The sequence below is a fragment of the Peromyscus eremicus genome, chromosome 1 (genome assembly GCF_949786415.1).
Source record: "Peromyscus eremicus chromosome 1, PerEre_H2_v1, whole genome shotgun sequence".
Lineage (NCBI taxonomy): Eukaryota > Metazoa > Chordata > Mammalia > Rodentia > Cricetidae > Peromyscus > Peromyscus eremicus.
The window spans coordinates 161,377,056-161,396,251 of record NC_081416.1 but is presented as its reverse complement, the minus strand read 5'-3'; the positions used below and the strand labels follow the sequence as shown (position 1 = coordinate 161,396,251).

Sequence of the window (19,196 nt, the reverse complement as noted above, 5' to 3'; positions counted from 1 at the left end):
GGCTCAGCATCCTGGGTCCCAGGATGGCAAAAACATTAAAAGGAGAAAGTCGAACAGACAGACCCAGCAGATCGCAGGGGATGAAATGCTGCCATTTCATGGGCAGCCATTTCAAGGGGCAGGGGGACAGCAACATGGAAGGAACTCTTTGTCCCAGGACCCCACAGGACTCTGCCTCTAGACTGCTGTGTAGGATCTGTGTGTACATCAGAGTCTGTGCACTTGCTAGTACTAACACCCCATCAGAATCTCATCAGTGTGTCACGCCTGAGCTTCAAATCACTGCAGCCCCAACATTCCATCAAAATAGCCACTCTTCATTTCCTCTCCAAGACTACTCCCCAAGATGTCCCCTCTGGTTCTGCTGTCCTTCGGTCATACCAGCCTGTCACTCTCAGTCCCCTCCAGCCCTCCCCTCCCAGGATAATTCATCTGCAGGTTCCTATCATCACCCCCTATTCAACTCCTGATTTCACATGCTGAACCCCCATTTCTCCTGACCCCCTCCACTCCCACCTGAAGGGTCACCTTGGGGCTTCTGTTCACCTGTTAACTCTCCCCACTTAAAACTAACAGAGGCATACCCCACAGATTTCCAGTGAATTTGGAATGAAATGTGAATCTTTTTAGGGCCTTACGAGCCCCCTCAAATCTGCCCTGGCCCCCCACATGTCCTGTACTGACAACCCCCCCCCAATGCTCTTGGAGGTGGGGGAAGAACAGGGAAAATCCCAGCTGCCAGCCTATCTGGTCCCAGCGTGATGTGTAATTTGTCCCAGACAGTGGGACTGGCCTTGGAGGGAAATGGAACCCAGCCCACTACTGAGGGACACAAGGTCTCAGGGTATCAGAACAATCTCTGAGCAGGTACCCCAAGACAGTGGAAGGCGTTCCATATGGAGCAGCTTGAGCCAAGACTGACAGAGGAAGTATTTAGACTTCTAATGCCAGTGAGCAGGGAGATGCTGGGTGTGTCCATACCTCAGTTTTCACATCTGTAAGTAAGGATGACAGTGGTCCCATTTCACAGGCTGGAAATGTACCTCTAACTCGCTTCAAGCAGAACAGAGAAAGTGCAGGATTTTTGCTCACTCTTTCCGTCCTTCGTTGGGATTTCACAGCAGTGTGCAGAGAATGGGCTGGCTGCAGGGCCCATGGGACTTGAGGGTGTCAGTGAGGTCTTCAGCCCATCCAAATGGGGAGGCCTCGGGCAGGGCTCAAGCAAAGTTAGCTATGGAGCACATCCACAGATGCCCAGAATGACCTTGACAGACTGCGCAGCCGGGACTAAAGCTGCAGCCTTCGAGAAGGAGGAGGAGGAGGAGGAGGAGGAGGAGGAGGAGGAGGAGGAGGAGGAGGGCTGTGTCCTTCAGGCATCACCTCCAGCCAGGTTCTCCTCTGCAGGCCTCAGGCTAGAAACCTAGGCATGGCACATGACCTGCTGCCCTCCTCGCCATGCTCCTTTCTGCCCCCTCTCCCCACCTCCCTGCTCACTCCTCTCTGCTGCCCCTCCTCGTGTGTCGGCGGTCCCAGCACAGCTGTGCTTTTCCCAGCTCACTGCTCCCCACCACCATGCAGGCCCAACCACCACAAGCTGCGTTTTTGCGTGTTTGCTTTAATTTTTTAACATTGGTTTTATTTTATGTGGCTAAGTGTTTTGCCTACATGTATGGATATGTGCCATGGTGCCCACCGAAGTCAGAAAAAGACATCAGATACCCTAGAACCAGGGTTGTGGCCAGTCATGAACCACCATGTGGGTGCTGAGAACTGAACACAGGTCCTCTGTAAACACAACAAGCCCTCTTCACTGTTGTGGAATATTATTTTAACTAAGCAAAGATGTGTTACATTTGTTTTTTGCTGTGAAATATTACTTTAACTGTGTAAAGGTGTGTTACTTTTGTTTATGCTGCCTTTGTTAATAATGTAAAGATGTACTGCATTTGTTTCACCTTGCCTGCCTAAGGCCCTGATTGGTCTAATAAAAAGCTGAACAGCCAATGGCTAGACAGAGAAAGGCTAGGCAGGGACAGCAGGCAGAGAGAATAAACAGGAGGAGAAATCTAGGCTCAAAAATAAGAACGAAGAGAAAAAGGAGGAGGAGAGTGAGGGAGAGTTCCTGGGGCCAGAAGCCAGGCAGACACCAGCCAGCCAGACATAAAGACGGCAGGAAAGTAAGATATAAAGAAAGAAAAAAGGTAAAAAGCCCCGAGGCAAAATGCAGATGAAGAGAAACAGGTTAACTATAAGAGCTGGCAAGAAAAGAGCTGAGCTAAGGCCAAGCATTCAAAACTAATAAGTCTCTGTAACATGATTTGGGAGCTGGTTGATGGCCCAAAAGAAAAAGCCTGGTACACTTAACTGCTGAGCTATCTCTCCAATTCATGGCCTCCCCATTTGGATGGGCTGAAGACCTCACTGACACCCTCAAGTCCCATGGGCCCTGCAGCCAGCCCATTCTCTGCACACTGCTGTGAAATCCCAACGAAGGATGGAGTGAGCAAAAATCCTGCACTTTCTCTGTTCTGCTTGAAGCGAGTTAGAGGTACATTTCCAGCCTGTGAAATGGGACCACTGTCAACCTTACTTACAGATGTGAAAACTGAGGTATGGACACACCCAGATCTGCCAATTACTTACAAAAGCCCTTTAGTGCTTGGGAGGCTGAGGCAGGAGGGTTGTGCATTTGTGGATTTGAGGCCAGTCTGGGCTACCAATGAGACCACACCTCAATAAATAAATAAATAGAGCCCTGCCAAGGTTTCCATTGCCCTTGGGAAGCAGGATCACACACTTATAAGGCCCTATAAAGCTTTTATGTAATATTGGTGTGTTTGTATATCATGGAGGGATACATGACAAGATTGTGGAGTTGATTCTCTTTCTACCTTTACATGGGTCCTGGAGCTGGAACTGAGGTCATCAGGCTTGAACATTCACCTGCTGAATCATCTCACTACCTGCTATGGAGCTTTTGAGGAACAGGTTTCATTTTATTATAAGACTTTTTGAAGATTTATTTTATTTTTAATTATGCATGTGTATTTACTGTGAAGGCCAGAGGAAGGTATGGCTCCCAGGTGCTGTAGTTAAAGGTGGTTATGAGTCACCTGATGTGAGTGCTAGGAACCAAAAGGTCCTCTGGAAAAGCAGCACATGCTCTAGAGCACTGAGCCATCTCTCCAGCCCATATATATATACATAATATAGTATGTGAGTATGAGTGTGTGTGTGTGTATAGTTAAGTATGAGAGTAATATGAGTGCATGAGTGTGTGTGTGTGTGTGTGTGTGTGTATAGTTAAGTATGAGAGTAATATGAGTGCATGAGTGAGTGTGTGTGTGTGTGTGTGTGTGTGTGTGTGTGTGTGTATGTGTGTGTGCGCCATGACATGTGGGAAAGTCAGAGGCTAACTTGAAGGAGTTAGTTCACTTTTTCACCATGTGGGTTCCAGGAATCAAATTCAGGTTACCAGGCTCAGTGGCCAGCACCCTTATAAATGGGCCATTGGTCCTGCTTGGTTTTTTGAAACAGATTTATGTAGCCAAGCCTGACCTTGAACCCATGATCATCAACCTCCCAACACTGGGGTTATAGGAGTGCACTACCAGACTTGGTCCCTGCAAGTTTAAACTTAAAAACCCCATGAGGTCAGTTGCTGCAACAGTGGGTCTTGCCAAGCTGCAGGAGGCACCATTTCAGAATCTGCATACTCACCTCCGTGCAGTCACAGCCAGCTTCACAAGCTACACAGACCACAGTCGCTCTCCACCCACAGGTGGCTCTAACTCTTGCCTGTCCCCACCATTCACACTCAGCCCCTGAGGGCAGCTACAGGCCTGATGGGAAGGCTCAGTGAAGCCTCACATTGCTAGAGAATAAAGGGCAATGGCTGTCTGGTGGAACCACGTCCTGGGGCCTCCTACCTGAGTCCAAGGCTTGCGCAACCCAGAGCTGACGTCATGCAGTTTCAGGCTATCCCCAGCAGGGCCCAAATGCTGCCCATTCACCACCTTCCCTGCCACAGCCCCAGCATAAAGCAGTCCTGAACACACTATGTTCAGAGGAGACCCAGGATCTAACTACGTCTGAAGCTGATCTGGGCACACAGCTATGACACAGCTAGGAGAACCTGAGGCCAGCAGTATCTCCACCTGCAAGGTCCCCCTCACCACCTCCACTTCCCACATTCTGGAGACTGTCCAACAGGCTGGGGCACAGGACCAGTGACTGGGGCTGTGGTCACAGGACTTCAGTATGCCTTTACCCTCTGTTTACTAAGAGGCCACCAGAGGGAGCCTGCTCACACTGACCTGCGCAAATCCTCCTCTATTGCTTTTTGTTTCAGGAGGTGGGGGAGTGTGCACAGCACCAGCCTAAGTACCTCTGCCTCCTAGCCCCTGACCAGGAAATCTGCCCCATCAATAGGGGTATACTCATATTCCATTCTGCAGCTCAATTATTTCAAAATGTACATAGCAGGGCCAGGCACGGTGGTACATGCATTTAACGACAGCACTCAGGAGGCAGAGACAGAGGCAGGCAGGCAGGCAGGCAGGCAGAGCTCTGTGAGCTCAAGGCCAGCCAGGGCTACACACAGAGACCCCATATCAAAGGAAGGGAGAAAGGAGAGTAAACTTTACATAGCAAAAAATTTTGAACAAAAACCAAAAACTCTACCTTTAGAAGCCACATGTGTCCCAATGACAGAACACAGCGGCAGGTGAGGAGGCCTGGGACTGAGCCTGTACTTGTGACCCCTGTGACCTTGAACATTCCCAGGTCCTCCCTGAGCCTGGCTTTTTGTCTGCACAAGCGAGCGGGCTGCTGCAGGACGCAGTGCACCTGGGCTCTGAAGGGTTGATGATGTTGTTGTTCAAGGCAAGGAGGACAGCTGGAGTGTGGAGGCAACTCAGCAGTCTGTGGGGTCCCAACCTCGGACATCTCAAGGAAGTTCAACCCCTCACCAGCTGGTGGGGAGGAAGCCTAACCTAGGGATATCCTTCATGGTGAGCATCCCGTTGACCTGCAGCCTTAACTACTTCAAGTGACCTTGGCTGTCACGGTAACCTATGGCTGTGCCTAAACTATTCAGCTCTGTATCATCTACGAAAGAGCTAGAGGAAAAAGGTCGCCTCTAGGCCAAAACATGGCATTAACAGCTTAGACTGAGGTGGTGAGGATAGAGCCCTCATGGAGATCAAAATCCTCTGAGACCACAGAGCTCTTACTCAACCCTCCCACATGTGAGGACAAGGCTGAGAGCCTCAGGTGTGAATGAGGAAGCACCCCATTAGACCCTAGATCCCGGACACTTTGAGCTTTTTTTTTTTTTTTTTTTTTTTTTTTTGGTTTTTCGAGACAGGGTTTCTCTGTGTAGCTTTGCGCCTTTCCTAGGACTCACTTGGTAGACCAGGCTGGCCTCGAACTCACAGAGATCCGCCTGGCTCTGCCTCCCGAGTGCTGGGATCAAAGGCGTACGCCACCCCCGCCCGGCTGACTTTGAGCTTTTTTAGAGCCTGATGTCCCTGAGGATAAACACTAGTGTGTAAAACACCCAACCGACAGTATTTCTGCTACCATATCCTGGTCTGAAACACTACTTCTCTTAGTCTCAGAACCACATATCCCTCCAAAGCCTCCCCTTCACTACAGACCGAGTCTTCCAATCATTCTCCGCAGTCCAGCAAGCTGCTCAAATAGCTAACTTCCTCCAGGCACACTGGCACACACCTCTAATGCCAGCACAGAGGAGGCAGAAGCGGGTGGGTCTCCGTGAGTTCAAGGACAGCCTGGTCTACATAGATTCTGGCCAGCCAGGTCTATGTAGTAAGATGGTGTCTCATTTTGAGAGAGAGAGAGAGAGAGAGAGAGACAGACAGACAGAGACAGAGAGAGAGAGAGAGAGAGAGAGAGAGAGAGAGAGAGAGAGAGGGAGAGAGAGGGAGAGAGAGGGAAAGAGAGGGAGTGACAGAGAGAGAGAGAGAGAGGGGGGGGGAGCGACAGAGAAAAAGAGAGAGAGAGAGAGAGAAAGAGAGAGACACAGAGAGAGAGACAGAGAGAGAGAAAAGAAAGACAGACCTAAGTTCCTTCTCCCTGCAGAACCCACAACCAGACATCATATTTTACATTCATTTTACTTCCTGGCTCCCCATCTGAAATGCCAGCTCCATGAGGGTATGGCTACATCTGTCCTGGTCTGTCCTCAGAACTTAAAGGAGAGCCAGGCTCCAAGCATGTGTCAGTCACTATGTATAAACAAAGAGCAAACATGCATGACAAGACTGGACGGCCATCCTCACCTGCAGCCTGGCCAGGAGCCGATGGTAGTGAAACAGGGTACAGAAGTCCACGTGAGCTAAGAACGCCTCCAAAGCTGTTCTCTCTGCTGGGCTGGAGTGGAACTCCTGGCACCCAGAAAGAAAACCTAGTTAAGCCTCTTTCCTCTTCCTTCAGAGAAACCCTTTCATGGCAACCCACATACAGAACGGGAATTCTGGGCTTTTAAATTTTTTATTTAAAAACTGATTTGGGCAATTGTACAGATCTAGCATAGCACAGGGAAAAAGCAGAGGCTTCAAGAGCCAGAGGATGGGCACCTGCTGTGCCTCTGACTTCGCACACTCACAGTACGTGTGCCATGTGGCAGCTTCTCTTTCTCAGCAGAACATCATCCCCCAGAGAAAGGACAGCGTTGATGGAATTAGAACTCCAGTTTTTCAAAGGGGGAAACTGAGGCTCAGTGAAGCCATTGGCTGAGGGTCATGATAGGTCCATCTGGCTCCAGGGCACCATATGAAGATGTCCATTATCCAGACAAATGTCCAAACCTACCTGAGCTTCAGTTTTCTCATGAGCAGATGGCTATGGAGAATTTATTTATTGTGTATGTGTGTTTTGAAAAAAAAAATATATATATACCACGTGTGTGCCTACTGCCAGCTGTGGTCAGAAGAGGGCACTGGATCTATGGACAGTTGTAAACTACCACATGGGTGCTAGAAACAGAACTTAGGCCTTCTACAAGAGTAACAAATTCTCTTAACTGCTAAGCCATATTCCCAGCCCAAGTAGGGGAAATTTTAATGAGATCATATATGCACACGTGCATATAAAGTCTAGCACAGGACTTGGCATACACAGCAGGTGTTCAATAAATAACTGTTACATTAATGAATGATCATCTTCAACAATGGACGGTCTGACGGTGATGGTGGGCTGAGAGCTCAAACTCTGGAACAGATCAAGGATGAGGTAAAGCATTCACTCAGAGTCAAGCAAGCAGGAGTCACTACCTGTACCCTCGGATGGGTCACTCGCTTTTGCCTCACCTGTAAAATGGGATGGCGGTGGTCTCTTTCTTACTGGGTTGTTCTGATGGTTCTATACATTACAAACATGTAGCACAGTGCCGCAGGGTAAGAACTCAAAGTGTGATAATTATGATTACGGCTTTGTGGGTACAGTTTTATTACGTAGTAGAAAGTAATGGGGGTGATAGTTCTATCTATTTCAAGGGGGAAAACTCAGGTCCCAGAGTGCCTGTTCAAGGCCCCGGAAGAAGCTCGGGTCCGGAGTTCCTTAGGCATCTCATCTTGGAATGCTTGCCCCTGCGTTCCAACTCTTCTGGCAACCACTAGGAATGCTAAGGGACCAAGAACTACAACTCTCAGGAGGCGCCAGAGCAGTCCTCAATAGCAGGTATAGTGGTGCAGTCGCAAGGCCGGCTGGAAATTGTAGTCCCCAGGCTCTTAGACCTGGTGGGCAGTACCTGGATCAGGAGGCGGAGCAGCTGCTCCTTGGAGAAGGGAATGAAGCGCTCGCGGTACTGCTGGGCCCAGTCTCGGGGCTCCGTGGGGTTCCACATCTTTCGGTACACCCCCATCCTGTTCGCCAGGGACGACAGAGCCCGGGGAGTCCCGAGGACAGCAGGCACCAGGGACCATACTCGGACCTTGGACCCCCACCAGGTCACAGGCAGCATGGCCAGCCCCCTTTCCCAGAGCCTAAACATAAGCAAATGAGGGGTGTCAAAGGTCAGTTGGAGGTAGCACCTCCACACACCCCGCCCTTCAGGGCACAGTCCCTGGCTAATCTTTTTTGTCGGTGTCCTTCTACACTGCACATTTAGGTGGGTTCCAGGCTAGGGTCAGAGGTCGTAGTTTGGAGCGTTCTGCAGGCCCGGGGACCCTGTAGCGGTGCAGGTGGTCTCTGCGGAGCTTTGACAGCAAGGTGGATCTCAGGAGTGTTGAGAAACCAGGAAAAGTTAAGAGCGGGTGTGGGTCGTCCTCCCTGGGCCATGCAATTTCCCCACCCTCCCCTCACCTTAGCCGGCACGCGACTGTCATTGAGCCTTCTGCGCATGTGTAGGAAGAGGTTCTGGGCCCAGAGGATAGGCTTCAGCAAGCAATAAGACGCATGCGCAAAGCCTGGGTCTTGGAAAAAAAATTTTTAAAGCGCCTTTATCTCGACTGCGCATGCTTCGCCGCTCATCTTTGTTTAGGTGATGCGCACGCGCCCAAGAAGCTCGCCCGGTCCGCGACTTCAAAGGGCAAGTCCGGAGGCTGAGGCGGGGTCGCGCCCTCGAGCGCGCGCCGGGCCAACGGCGACCCGCCCAACGTCTGTCGAGGCCACGCCCATTCGCTCGTCAAGCTCGGATAGGTGGAAAAGAAAGGGGCGGGGCTTAGCGGCAGCCAATCGCCTGTAGAGAACGGAAAAGGCGGGAAAAAGAGGACCCAAAAGGAAGCTGGAGGTGGCGACCCGGAGCAGGAGAGCAGGGCAGGCCAACGGAAGAGTCCCCCTCCCAGAGGCGACCGCTGGCCCTGGCCCTCCTCAGGCAGCGTCCCCCCGGGGTCTCAGCACTTCCTCCCGGCGCCCCTGGAGGGGAGGCCCCTGTTGGGAGAAGGTCGCCGCGCCCAAGACTTCACAGACCAGACCTCAGTATGAGACAATGTGTCTTCCCGAGACAGCTAAAGCCTACGCCGGGCCCATGTTGTGGGAAGTGACCCAAGTCAGGGAACAACTCGGATAATCTGCCTGGACTCCCCGTGGCCTTCTGTGCCAAGGGAGCTACACTCCCTCGGGGACTCCTGTCAGCAGCCCTCCTCACTAGTGTCGCCCGTCCTGGGGTCCCTAACCCTCGGACTTCACCCTCATCCTGTATTCCCAATACCCAGGGCCCGCAGAACCCTCTGGCTCCTTATCAGCTCCTGAGGCCTTCAGTAGTCCTTCACGTTACACTTCCCACTTCCAGGACGTGAGGCAGCCTTTTAAGCTGTGTTACCATTCCCAGAACCTGCCCATACCCTATCATCCCTTATCCCCAGCACCCGGGACCTCCCAGCAGTTTCTCACCCCGTATTCCTGACTACCGAAAACTGAAGCAGCCCCTTCACCCTATTCCCCTCTGTCCCTAAGGCTCCAAACGTCCCTCGGTCCATCCATCCCCACCTTGGGAATCCTCAGTAGTACCCTTATCCTGTGCTCCAGTTCAGGGGACCTTCAGTCTCATACGGGCTCCCACCTCTGGACACCCAGCCCTCCCTTCACGCCAGAGGCTGACTCCTAAGAGCCCTGCCAGCCTCCACCCCACCTGGGCCAGTGTTCCCCGCTCCCAGCACCCCGACTCTGACATTCCCATTTGTGTTGTCTTGCAGCTGTTGAGCTCTGGGGTGGGCGTGAAGCACACAGGCAGTGGTGCCGCCGAGCAAGCACCCGACACCCGTGCCCCTACCTCCCAGGACACCCAAAGAAGAGCAGCCACCATGCATCTTCCCGAAAGCCTGCAGGACCTGGCGGACAGTGAGACAGTGCGCTTTCTGAGGAGACCAAAGAGCATCTCGAGGATCTGCGGAGGGGTGAGACCCTGGGGGTCAGGACACGGGAGAGATCAGTTCTCAGATCCGGGAACAAAGGGAGGAGTCGGATGGGGTCAGACGGGAACAAGCAAACGGGAGGCAAAGGCTGAAGCCACCCTTTACTGGGTATCTGGTCATGCCTTAGCCATGTTCAACACCAGTTAACTCATCACAAGAAAGAGCCCAACGGTTGGGGCATGATTTACAAGTCCCATGAGAGACTGTGGGAGGACTGTCATGAGTTTGAGGCCAGCTTTGGTTACAGTATAATAAAAAGAAAAAAGTGAAAAAGAACCCTTCAAAAGAGAAGAAAAGGCCGGGCGGTGGTGGCGCACGCCTTTAATCCCAGCACTCGGGAGGCAGAGCCAGGCGGATCTCTGTGAGTTCGAGGCCAGCCTGGACTACCAAGTGAGTTCCAGGAAAGGCGCAAAGCTACACAGAGAAACCCTGTCTCGAAAAACCAAAAAAAAAAAAAAAAGAAGAAAAATACCCCCCTCAAAAAAACCCCATAATTTTATGAATGGAATCAGTGAAGACTGCTTGTCCAGTGGGGTAGCCATAAGCCACATGAGCTACTCCAATTCCAAGTAATTAAATTCAGATGGGCATTCTACATTCAGTGTGGCCATATTTCAGGTGCTTAGCTGCCACATGTACCTTGTAGCTTTCCAATTGGACAGCATATATTCAGGACATTTTCATCATGCCAGAAAGTTCCACTAACCAGCATCCATTAAGGTTAACACAGAAATGGGCAGTACCACTGCATACTATGAGATGCCAGGACCCATTCATTTTCCATTTCTTTGGTGGGGATTAGATCTATTTAAAAAAGAAAAAGGTAGCCAGGCAGTGGTGGCACATGCCTTTAATCCCAGCACTTGGGAGGCAGAGCCAGGTGGATCTCTGTGAGTTCGAGGCCAGCCTGGGCTACAGAGTGAGATCCAGGAAAGGCGCAAAGCTACACAGAGAAACCCTGTCTCGAAAAAAAAAGAAAAAAGAAAAAGGTTGCCAGGCGGTGGTGGCACATGCCTTTAATCCTAGCACTCGGGAGGCAGAGGCAGACGGATCTCTGTGAATTTGAGGCCAGTCGGGGCTACAGAGTGAGTTCCAGGAAAGGCGTAAAGCTACACAGAGAAACCCAGTCTCAAAAAATAAAAACAAACAAAAAATCACTACTATATTCCCAAAGATTCTGGACACTGGGAGCAAAATCCTCATTCAGCCCAGTCATGCTGTGTATAACCTTGACATTGAACCAATCACTGCCTTTCTCTGAACATCAGTCCAAGAGTCATCTATCTATGCCTATGGGTTTAACCTGCACTTCTTCCTTCTCTCTCTCTCTCTTTTTTTCTTTCTTTTTTGGTTTTTCGAGACAGGGTTTCTCTGTATAGTTTTGGAGCCTCTCCTGGATCTCACTCTGTAGACCAGGCTGGCCTCAAACTCACAGAGATCCGCCTGGCTCTGCCTCCCGAGTAAATGCTGGGATTAAAGGTGTGCGCCATCACCGCCCGCTCCTTCTCTCTTTTTTCTTTTTTGTTTTCCCAGAGCTAAGGACCAAACCCGGGGCCTTGTGTTTGCTAGGCAAGCGCTCTACCTCTGAGCTAAATCCCCACCCCACCCCATCCCTGCTCCTTTTCTTTTTTCTTTTTTTAAAGATTTATTTATTTATGTATGCACTATTCTGTCTGCATGTATATCTGCAGGCCAGAAGAGGGCACCAGATCTCATTATAGATGGTTGTAAGCCACCATGTGGTTGCTGGGATTGAACTCAGGACCTCTGGAAGAGCAGCCAGTGTTCTTAACCGCTGAGCCATCTCTCCAGCCCCCGCTCCTTTTCTTTTTAAAAGATGTTTTAAATTATGTGAATGTATGTGCCTTCGTGAGTTTACGCGCACCTCATGCATGCAGGCGCTGGTGAGGCTAGAGGGTGTTAGATCATGTGGAAGTCAGTGAGAGCTGGTTGTGGGCCACCTGTTGTGGCTTCTAGAACTGGACCCTGGGATCCTCTGCAAGCATCTTAGTTACTGTTCCATTGCTGTGAAGAGACACCATAACCAAGGCAACTCATGAAAGAAAGCATTTAGCTGGGAGCTTGCTTGGCGTTTCGGAGGGTGAGTCCATGACCAGCATGGCAGGAGCATGGCAGCAAGCAGGCATGCAAGCATGGTGCTGGAGCAGTGCTGAGAGCTTACTTCTTATCTGCAAGGTAGAGGCAGAAAGGGAACAAACTGGAATGGCAAGGGCTTTTGAAACCTCGAAGTCCACCCCTAGTGACACACCTCCTCCAACAAGGTCACACCTCCTAATCGTTACCAACAGTTCCACCACCTGGGGACCAAGCATTCAAATATATGAGCCTGGCCAAGGCATGGTGGCACACATCACTAATCCCAGCACTCAGGAGGCAGAGGCAGGAGGAGCTCTGTTAGTTCAAAGCCAGCCTGGTTTACATAGCAAGCTCCAAGACAGCCAAAACTACATAGAGAGACCCTGTCTCAAAACAAAGCAAACAAAATCAAACATATCAGCCTGTGGGGCCATTCCCATTCAAATCATCACATGCAGTATGCTCTCTTAACCACTGACCCATCTCTCGAGTTTGTGCCCCCACACATTCTGTCCATCGTTTTATGTTTGGGGTGTCTTTTTGTTTGTTTTTGTTGTTTGAAACAGGGTCTTAATTCTGTATCCTAGCCCAGGCTGGCCTCCTGTTTCAGCCTCACTAAGTGCTGGATTATAGGTATAAGCCTATACTTTTGTTTTCCCTGGACAGAACTGGTAACTGAAGCCCAGTTCTGAGCTCTGATTAGGGTCATGGGAGCAGAAACCAACCCTCTGGCCTGGTTCCTCAGTAAGAGTCTCTGGGAAGCTGGCATTCTTGTCCTTCTCCATGGATTAAACTCCAAAGTCTCCCCCAGGTTCCCAATCCAGAGTACCTTCTCTCTGTCCTCTGGAACAGTCCAAAAAGGCCTGGCTTTGAGTCCTTCCTAACCTATGTGTCCATCAGAGGGACACACTACCCTGTTAGCTGGGCTGCCCCAGGCATAAGCAGCAGCAGCAGCAGCAGCAGCACCTTTCCTTCCCAGAAATGCCCCTTTGGCTCAGTAGTTTACATGGTCAGCCGATCTGTGGCCTAAAGCATCTTCTCTGACCCCTGTCCTCATCTGTAACTAAAGGGTCCTAACACTCTGCTCCTGGGCAGGATGCTGTGAAGATGAAACAAGGCGATGCATACATGCTGACTAGCGGGGGGCTGGCAAGTGCTGAGCTCTCCTTAAATAGCAAGCATTGTCACTGGAATAACTCTCAACTGTGAGGGAGGAGAGGGTTGGAGGAACCTGGGATGACAGGGGCTGGTGCACGCTGTCCTTCCTTGTGAGAAGAGAGGAATTATGACTGTCACACACTACTCCCTGGTGCCTTCTCTCCTCACCACAACCTATGACAAGGACCTACTAACATGTATAATCCAAGGGGAAACTGAGACTCCCAGACAGAGGTTGAGTGATTTGTCAAGGTCATTACCCATCAGATGAAGGAGTCAAACTCAGATCCACTCACTGTCTCCAATGCCTGGAAAGGGGAAGCAAGCATTGAGGGATCTGGGAGCCCAGCTGGTATGGCCAAGTGCAAGCAGGGGGAAAGCTGCCAGCCCTGCCAGACCTTGTGGTCAGGGACTTTGCCTGTGCTACCAATCCTCCCTCCCCTTCCTCTTCCTCCCCTGGTCTGGTTCCTCAGCGGGAGTCTCTGAGCATCTGGTATTCATGTCCTCCATGCTTCTTGCCAGCTGGTGTCTTAACTCATGAATCTTTGCTCCCTTCCTGGAGACAAGCCAGGGAGGGTGCAGAAAGAGGCTGGACATAGGCTTCAAGGAAATGGATCCCCAGCTAGTTGATGCCCCTCCCCATATTTCCAGCGCCCTAGGCTCCACCATGGACAAACAGCCTCCGGGGCCTGGAAGTCAGGGCTGGACTCAAACCCCACCCTAGAGCAGCTAACATTAAGGGTCTGCTTCCTCTCCCTAGGTGAGTTCTGAGGACCACCATTGTTCTGAGCACTTACTAGGCCTGAGCCCCACTCCCCTTCTCCATAGCATAAACACACTAGGAAACTGAGGTTTCAAGGTCTAAATAACTTGCTCAAATCCACACAGCTTTGCAGAGTCAGAAACATGTGGCTCCTACTGTGTTGTAATGTGGTAGATTTATCACCTTGGAAAACAGAAGTGAATGAATAATGTGGTACACAGTTCCAGGGAGGTGGCTGTTCTTTCCCTGCCTCATCCTGCCGTGAGCAGTGTAAGGTACTTCCTCAAGACTAAATCCTTAGCTCCCAGACTAGTGGTTCTCAACCTTCTTAGTGCTGTGACCCTTTAATATAGTTCCTCATGTTGCAATGACCCCAACCATGAAATTATTTCATTGCTACTTCATAACTGTAATTTTGCTACTGTTATGACTCTTGTAATGTAAATATCTGATATGTAGGAAATGTTGAGAACCACTGTCCCAGACCATCTTACAGCCTTCCTTCAAGAACTTGACTATCAAGTGCTTGGCAAGAAGAGAAACTTGTTATTTTGGTTATAAAACAATAGCCAAAAGAGAGAGAAGGGAAGACAGGACAAAGGCAGGTAATTTAGGGTTGGCCTTTTACCTCATACCCCCACACCAAAGGACATAAGAAGAGTTACTCTCACACACATTATGGAGGCCCCACCTGCACTGGTGCAGACATACACATACCCCTGCAGAGCCTGTCCCTGGGCGTTCAGATCTTATCAAAGTTTTCATGTTTCCCTCTGCACAGTTCCCCATTGCTTACAGTTATCCCATCAATCACAGATCCAGTTTCCGTTCCTCAGAGCTGTGTTCTTCCTACCAACCTGCTCTGTGAACTTCTCTCTCACCCCTACCCTTTATCTAGATCATTGGCCCCATGACCAGAGAACTTCTCCAGTCCCTGAATCTGGTCCTGGCTATCTTAGAACCCTTCCATGCTCAAAGAAATTCTAATGAGGGGCTAGAGAGATGGCTCTTGTTCTTCCAGAGGACCCAAGTTCAACTCCGAGCACCCAAATCCAAAAACCATCCTTAACTTCGGTTCCAGGGGATCTAATGCCCCCTTCTGACCCGAATGCACCAGAGAGACCCCAGCGGTGTACATGCATACATGCAGGCAAAGCACTCACATACATAAAATAAATCTCTTAGAATTGAAAAAGAAGTTCAAATGAGAATTTTATCTTTCACACCTCCTCAGGTCTGATGTTGAGGTCTTTGAGGTCTTTGCCTACATAGATATCCTACATATCAGATACTTACATTACAATTGATAACAGTAGCAAAATTACAGTTATAAAATAGCAACAAAAATAATTTTATGGTTTGGGGTCACCACAACATGAGGAGTTTGAATCAAAGGGTCACAGCATTACGAAGCCTGAGAAGCACCGGATTATAGGCATGCACTACCATGCCCTGCAAAACTCCTTTAAGGTCCAGATCTCAAATTATTACTTCCTAATTCAGCCCCAGAACTTTGGTTTCCACCCAAACTTCAGCTCTTGTCCACTCTGCTCTGCCTTGACTCCCCAGCATGCAGACTTACCCCTCCAGCCCACTCTACATCACCCAAAGGCTTTTTCCACGCTGAGAGCTGATCCTACCCTGCTCTGCTCTGCCCTGCCCTGCTCACAGCCCTCCAAGCAATGGTCCCAGTACTCATTGCTTCTCATCCTTTAACATTCATGAAGAAAGGCCCCTGAACCAACTTCACTTTCTACTCAGTAGACACACATGGGCTCCTTCTAGGCCTAACACAGACAGGGCTTGCCACACTACAGTGTGACAGGGCTTCAGTCTTTCACACATTTGCACTAGTAGGAACCTCTGCTCTCAAGGCTGGATCCAGCATGAGGCAGACTAGGAAAGGTGAAGAGCTCCACGGCTGGGGTCCACGTCCAGGCTCTGCTGCTCACTAGCTGAAAAAAATCCATCCGCTTCCTTGTCCTCTGTGCCTCAGATCTTTTTATCAGAAAAGTGCCTCTGTCATGGTGTGGTTACAGCATAACATCACAGAAGGCAGGTGCACAGCTGTGGGGCAGCTACCGAGGCAGTGCTGGGTTGCTTTCTTAAGAATTCTAAAGCAAAAACTAAATGTAGCGTCCCATGCCTATAATCCCAGAACTTGGGAGGCTGAGGCAGGAAGATGGCTATGAGCTCAAGGCCAGCCAGGGCTGCTTGTGAAATCCTGTCTCAAAGAAAAAAGTCCTGAAGTAAAAAGGTTGACATTTTAATTCTGTAATCAGTACTGATGTTTGTTATGCCTTTGCACATTTTGATTATTTCACAAGTTTATTTCAACAAATGAATTGGGGAGGAGGGAGCTGGAAGATGGCTTGGCAGCTAAGAGTGCTTGCTGCTTGTGCAGAGAACCTGAGTTTGGGTCCCAGCACTTAGCTCACAACCACCTATAACTCCAGCTCCAGGCGATCCAATAACTTCTTCTCGCTTCCACAGGCAAGCAGGCACACACACAGCATACACATGGGCAAACATGCATAATTTAACATCTTTTAAAAATGAATTGGGCTGAAAAAAATGGCTCATCTGTTATGAGTACTCAGCTGCTCTTCCAGAAGTCCCAGGTTCAATTCTCAACACACACAGGGTGACTTACAAACTATCTGTAACTCCAGTTCCCCCATGGGCACTGCATGCATGTAGTTCACAGACATACAGACAGACAAAATACCCATACACGTTAAATGAATAAATTTAAAAAGTGAAAAATGAGCTGGTGAGTTTTTGCACATGTCTTTAATCCCAGCACTCGGGAGTCAGAGGCAGGCCTATCTCTTGAGTTCGAGGCCAGCGAGCTCTAGGACAGCCAGGGCTACACAGAGAAACCCTGTCTCAAAACACCAAATAATAATAATGATTATAATGATAATGATAATAATAATAATAAATTAATTGGGGCTGAACACAGAGCTCAGTGGTAGAATGCTGGACTAGCATGACAAGGCCCTGGTGTCAGCCCTCAGCACTGGGTGGAAGGGAGAGGAGGGAGACACAGAAAAGCTAGGAGAGGAGGACACTTCTTATTAGGTCTTGTGCCCTGAACAAGGGTGGTGTCAGCAGAGGATGGACAGACAAGGATGGGTGACGGAGATGACATTAGCTAAGACAAGAGTGTGTCGGAGGAGGCCAAGGTGGTGCGCTAGGACTGCCGGGGCACTGGGGAGCCTTGAGGGCCTGTGGGCGGGCGGGAGAGCAGAGGGAGACTGCTGGCACGAGGAGGGAAAGGCGAGGCCAGAGCCTGGATGGAGGGAAGAAGATGAAGGGCAGAGACAGGGCTCCGAGGCTGTATCGGGAATGGCAGTCGCAGAATGCCCAGTACCCAGGGTGTCCACCCAAGGGGAAGGCCTCTTGGAGGAAGCACTGGGTTCCACCCTGTCCTTTGTGGTTCACAGGTCTTTTCCCTGGTCATCTTTTCCTCCCTACTAACTGATGGTTACCAGAACAGGACAGAGAATCCTCAGCTCCGCTGCGTCCTCAACAGCAGTCCCGTGGCTTGCAGCTTCGCAGTAGAAGCTGGCTTCCTGTCCTTCCTCAGCTGCTTGGTCTTCCTTGCCTTAGACGCCCGTGAGAGCCGCATCACAGGCAGCCGCTTTAAGACAGCCTTCCAGCTCTTGGACTTCATCCTGGCTGGTGAGTCCCACGCGACCATGCAGAGCTAGCCCTCCCAGGCTCCCTAGTGCCTACGGTCACAGCCCTGGGCCCACCCCACCAAACCTGTGCCTGCTGGTCCTTCCACTGGGAGAGTCTGACTCCATGGTTCCCCCAGAAGCGTGTCCTAGTCCATCTTCCTCCCTGTCCTCTCACTGCCTCCAGCCCAACCTGCTTTTCCCTCACATTCCACTCCCTGGCCCACTAAACACAGCCTGAAGAGCCCACCTCGTGGCAGGAATTTGATTCAGAGCACTGAGCCACATGGACCCTCAGTGAAAGCTAGGATGAAGATTCTGCCTTGCAGGGGTTTCTGGGTGTGGAATGAATTAAGGGGTGCCTACAGTCATGTGGACACCTGCTGAGCACTTTCCAGTGTTAGGCACACCATCAAGGGATGAGCCTGTCTCCTCCAGTTCTAAGAGCAACCCTGGGGGTGAGTCCTGCTCATCTTCTCATTTTCCAAGAGAAACCAAGGCTGAGGTAGTCATGTGACTGACCCACGGCTGCCCAGTGAAGGCAAGCCCTATGCTTCAAAGCACAGCACAGCCTCCGTAATCATACCACAGTATCTGTAGGGCTCGGCACACAGAAAGCACTCAGCCCATGCTTTCTTTATACCCAGGCCCTCAGACTCTCCTCACACTACCTCTCTTCCCCTCCTCAGGAGCCAATCCCAGCACCTCAGGGCCAGAGACTGCTCCTGTCAGAGAACCTCTGCAGTGAGAAGGTGCTGTCCTCTAGGAAGGACCCCTTCACTCATAGCCCCTGCGCACATGAGATGTGGCTGGCCAAGGGAACTGATGAAGTTGAAGGAACCACATGTAGCTCCGGCTCTGTGTTAGAAGCTGACTTTGGGGGACACTTGAGGGACTTGGATGAGCACCCCTTGCCTGTGCCCCAGCATGTTTCCCCTCTCTTCTTCCCTTGCCCCTCCAGTCCTCTGGGCAGGTGTCTGGTTTGTGGCCTTCTGCTTCCTGGCCAGCCAGTGGCAGCACTCGAAGTCCAAGCATTTCCTCTTGGGGAACAGCAGCGCCAAGGCGGCCATTGCCTTTGCTTTCTTCTCCATCCCTGTCTGGGTGAGGACAAGCCCTGGCACCCTCTGGGGTGGGGTGGGAGGACTGTACATTTGGTGACCAGGACCAGGACTCTACCTGGGTCTCTGCTGTCATCCTCCAAGTCTACCTTCCTCTGGCATCCCCAGTCACTGGGCACTGTTGGGCAATGAGCAGATGCCCCAGGCCAGTCCCTGGGTTTCCCTGTTCCATCCCAGCTGACTTAAATCCTGCCCTTTCCTGCCCACAGATATTCCAGGCCTACCTGGCCTTCCAAGACCTCCGAGATGAGGCTCCAGTCCCCTACAAGCGCTCCCTGGATGAGGGTGGTGTGGTGCTGAACACCCTCTCCCCATCATCCACCATTAGCCCTGTCAACCCTCCCACCACAGGCCCCAACAGTGTGAGTTACACCAGCTCAGCCCTGTCCCCCTACCTGACTACCCCAAAGGGCCCTCGCCTGGCTATGATGCCAGACAGCTGAACAGCCTTACCCACATCAGTAAAGAGCTCTTCTCCCTCTGAGGGGTTTCTGAATAA

The 19,196-nt window shown here is 50.8% G+C and overlaps 2 protein-coding genes across 3 annotated transcripts in view; one reads left to right on the top strand and one right to left on the bottom strand.

Annotated features, from left to right (window-relative positions):
• The window catches only part of Tmem143 (transmembrane protein 143), a 20,089-nt gene extending 11,447 nt beyond the window's left edge, over positions 1 to 8,642 (bottom strand). The window contains exons 1-3 of the mRNA XM_059277154.1: positions 8,329 to 8,642; positions 7,775 to 8,009; positions 6,306 to 6,410 (exon numbers count right to left, since the gene is read on the bottom strand). Coding sequence (XP_059133137.1) covers positions 6,306 to 6,410; positions 7,775 to 8,009; positions 8,329 to 8,351 — 363 coding nt within the window. The 5' untranslated portion in view covers positions 8,352 to 8,642. The remainder of the gene's footprint in view (positions 1 to 6,305; positions 6,411 to 7,774; positions 8,010 to 8,328) is intronic.
• On the top strand, positions 8,606 to 19,196 carry Syngr4 (synaptogyrin 4). Of its 2 annotated transcripts, none has more exons than XM_059277298.1 (5): positions 8,606 to 8,943; positions 9,660 to 9,860; positions 17,346 to 17,583; positions 18,541 to 18,680; positions 18,907 to 19,196. In XM_059277298.1, the coding sequence occupies exons 2-5, from the start codon at positions 9,768 to 9,770 to the stop codon at positions 19,138 to 19,140; spliced, it is 705 nt and encodes a 234-aa protein (XP_059133281.1). In that variant the 5' UTR covers positions 8,606 to 8,943; positions 9,660 to 9,767; the 3' UTR covers positions 19,141 to 19,196. The 2 variants fall into 2 exon arrangements, with proteins under 2 accessions (XP_059133281.1, XP_059133287.1); XM_059277304.1 differs by having other exon boundaries at positions 8,673 to 8,781.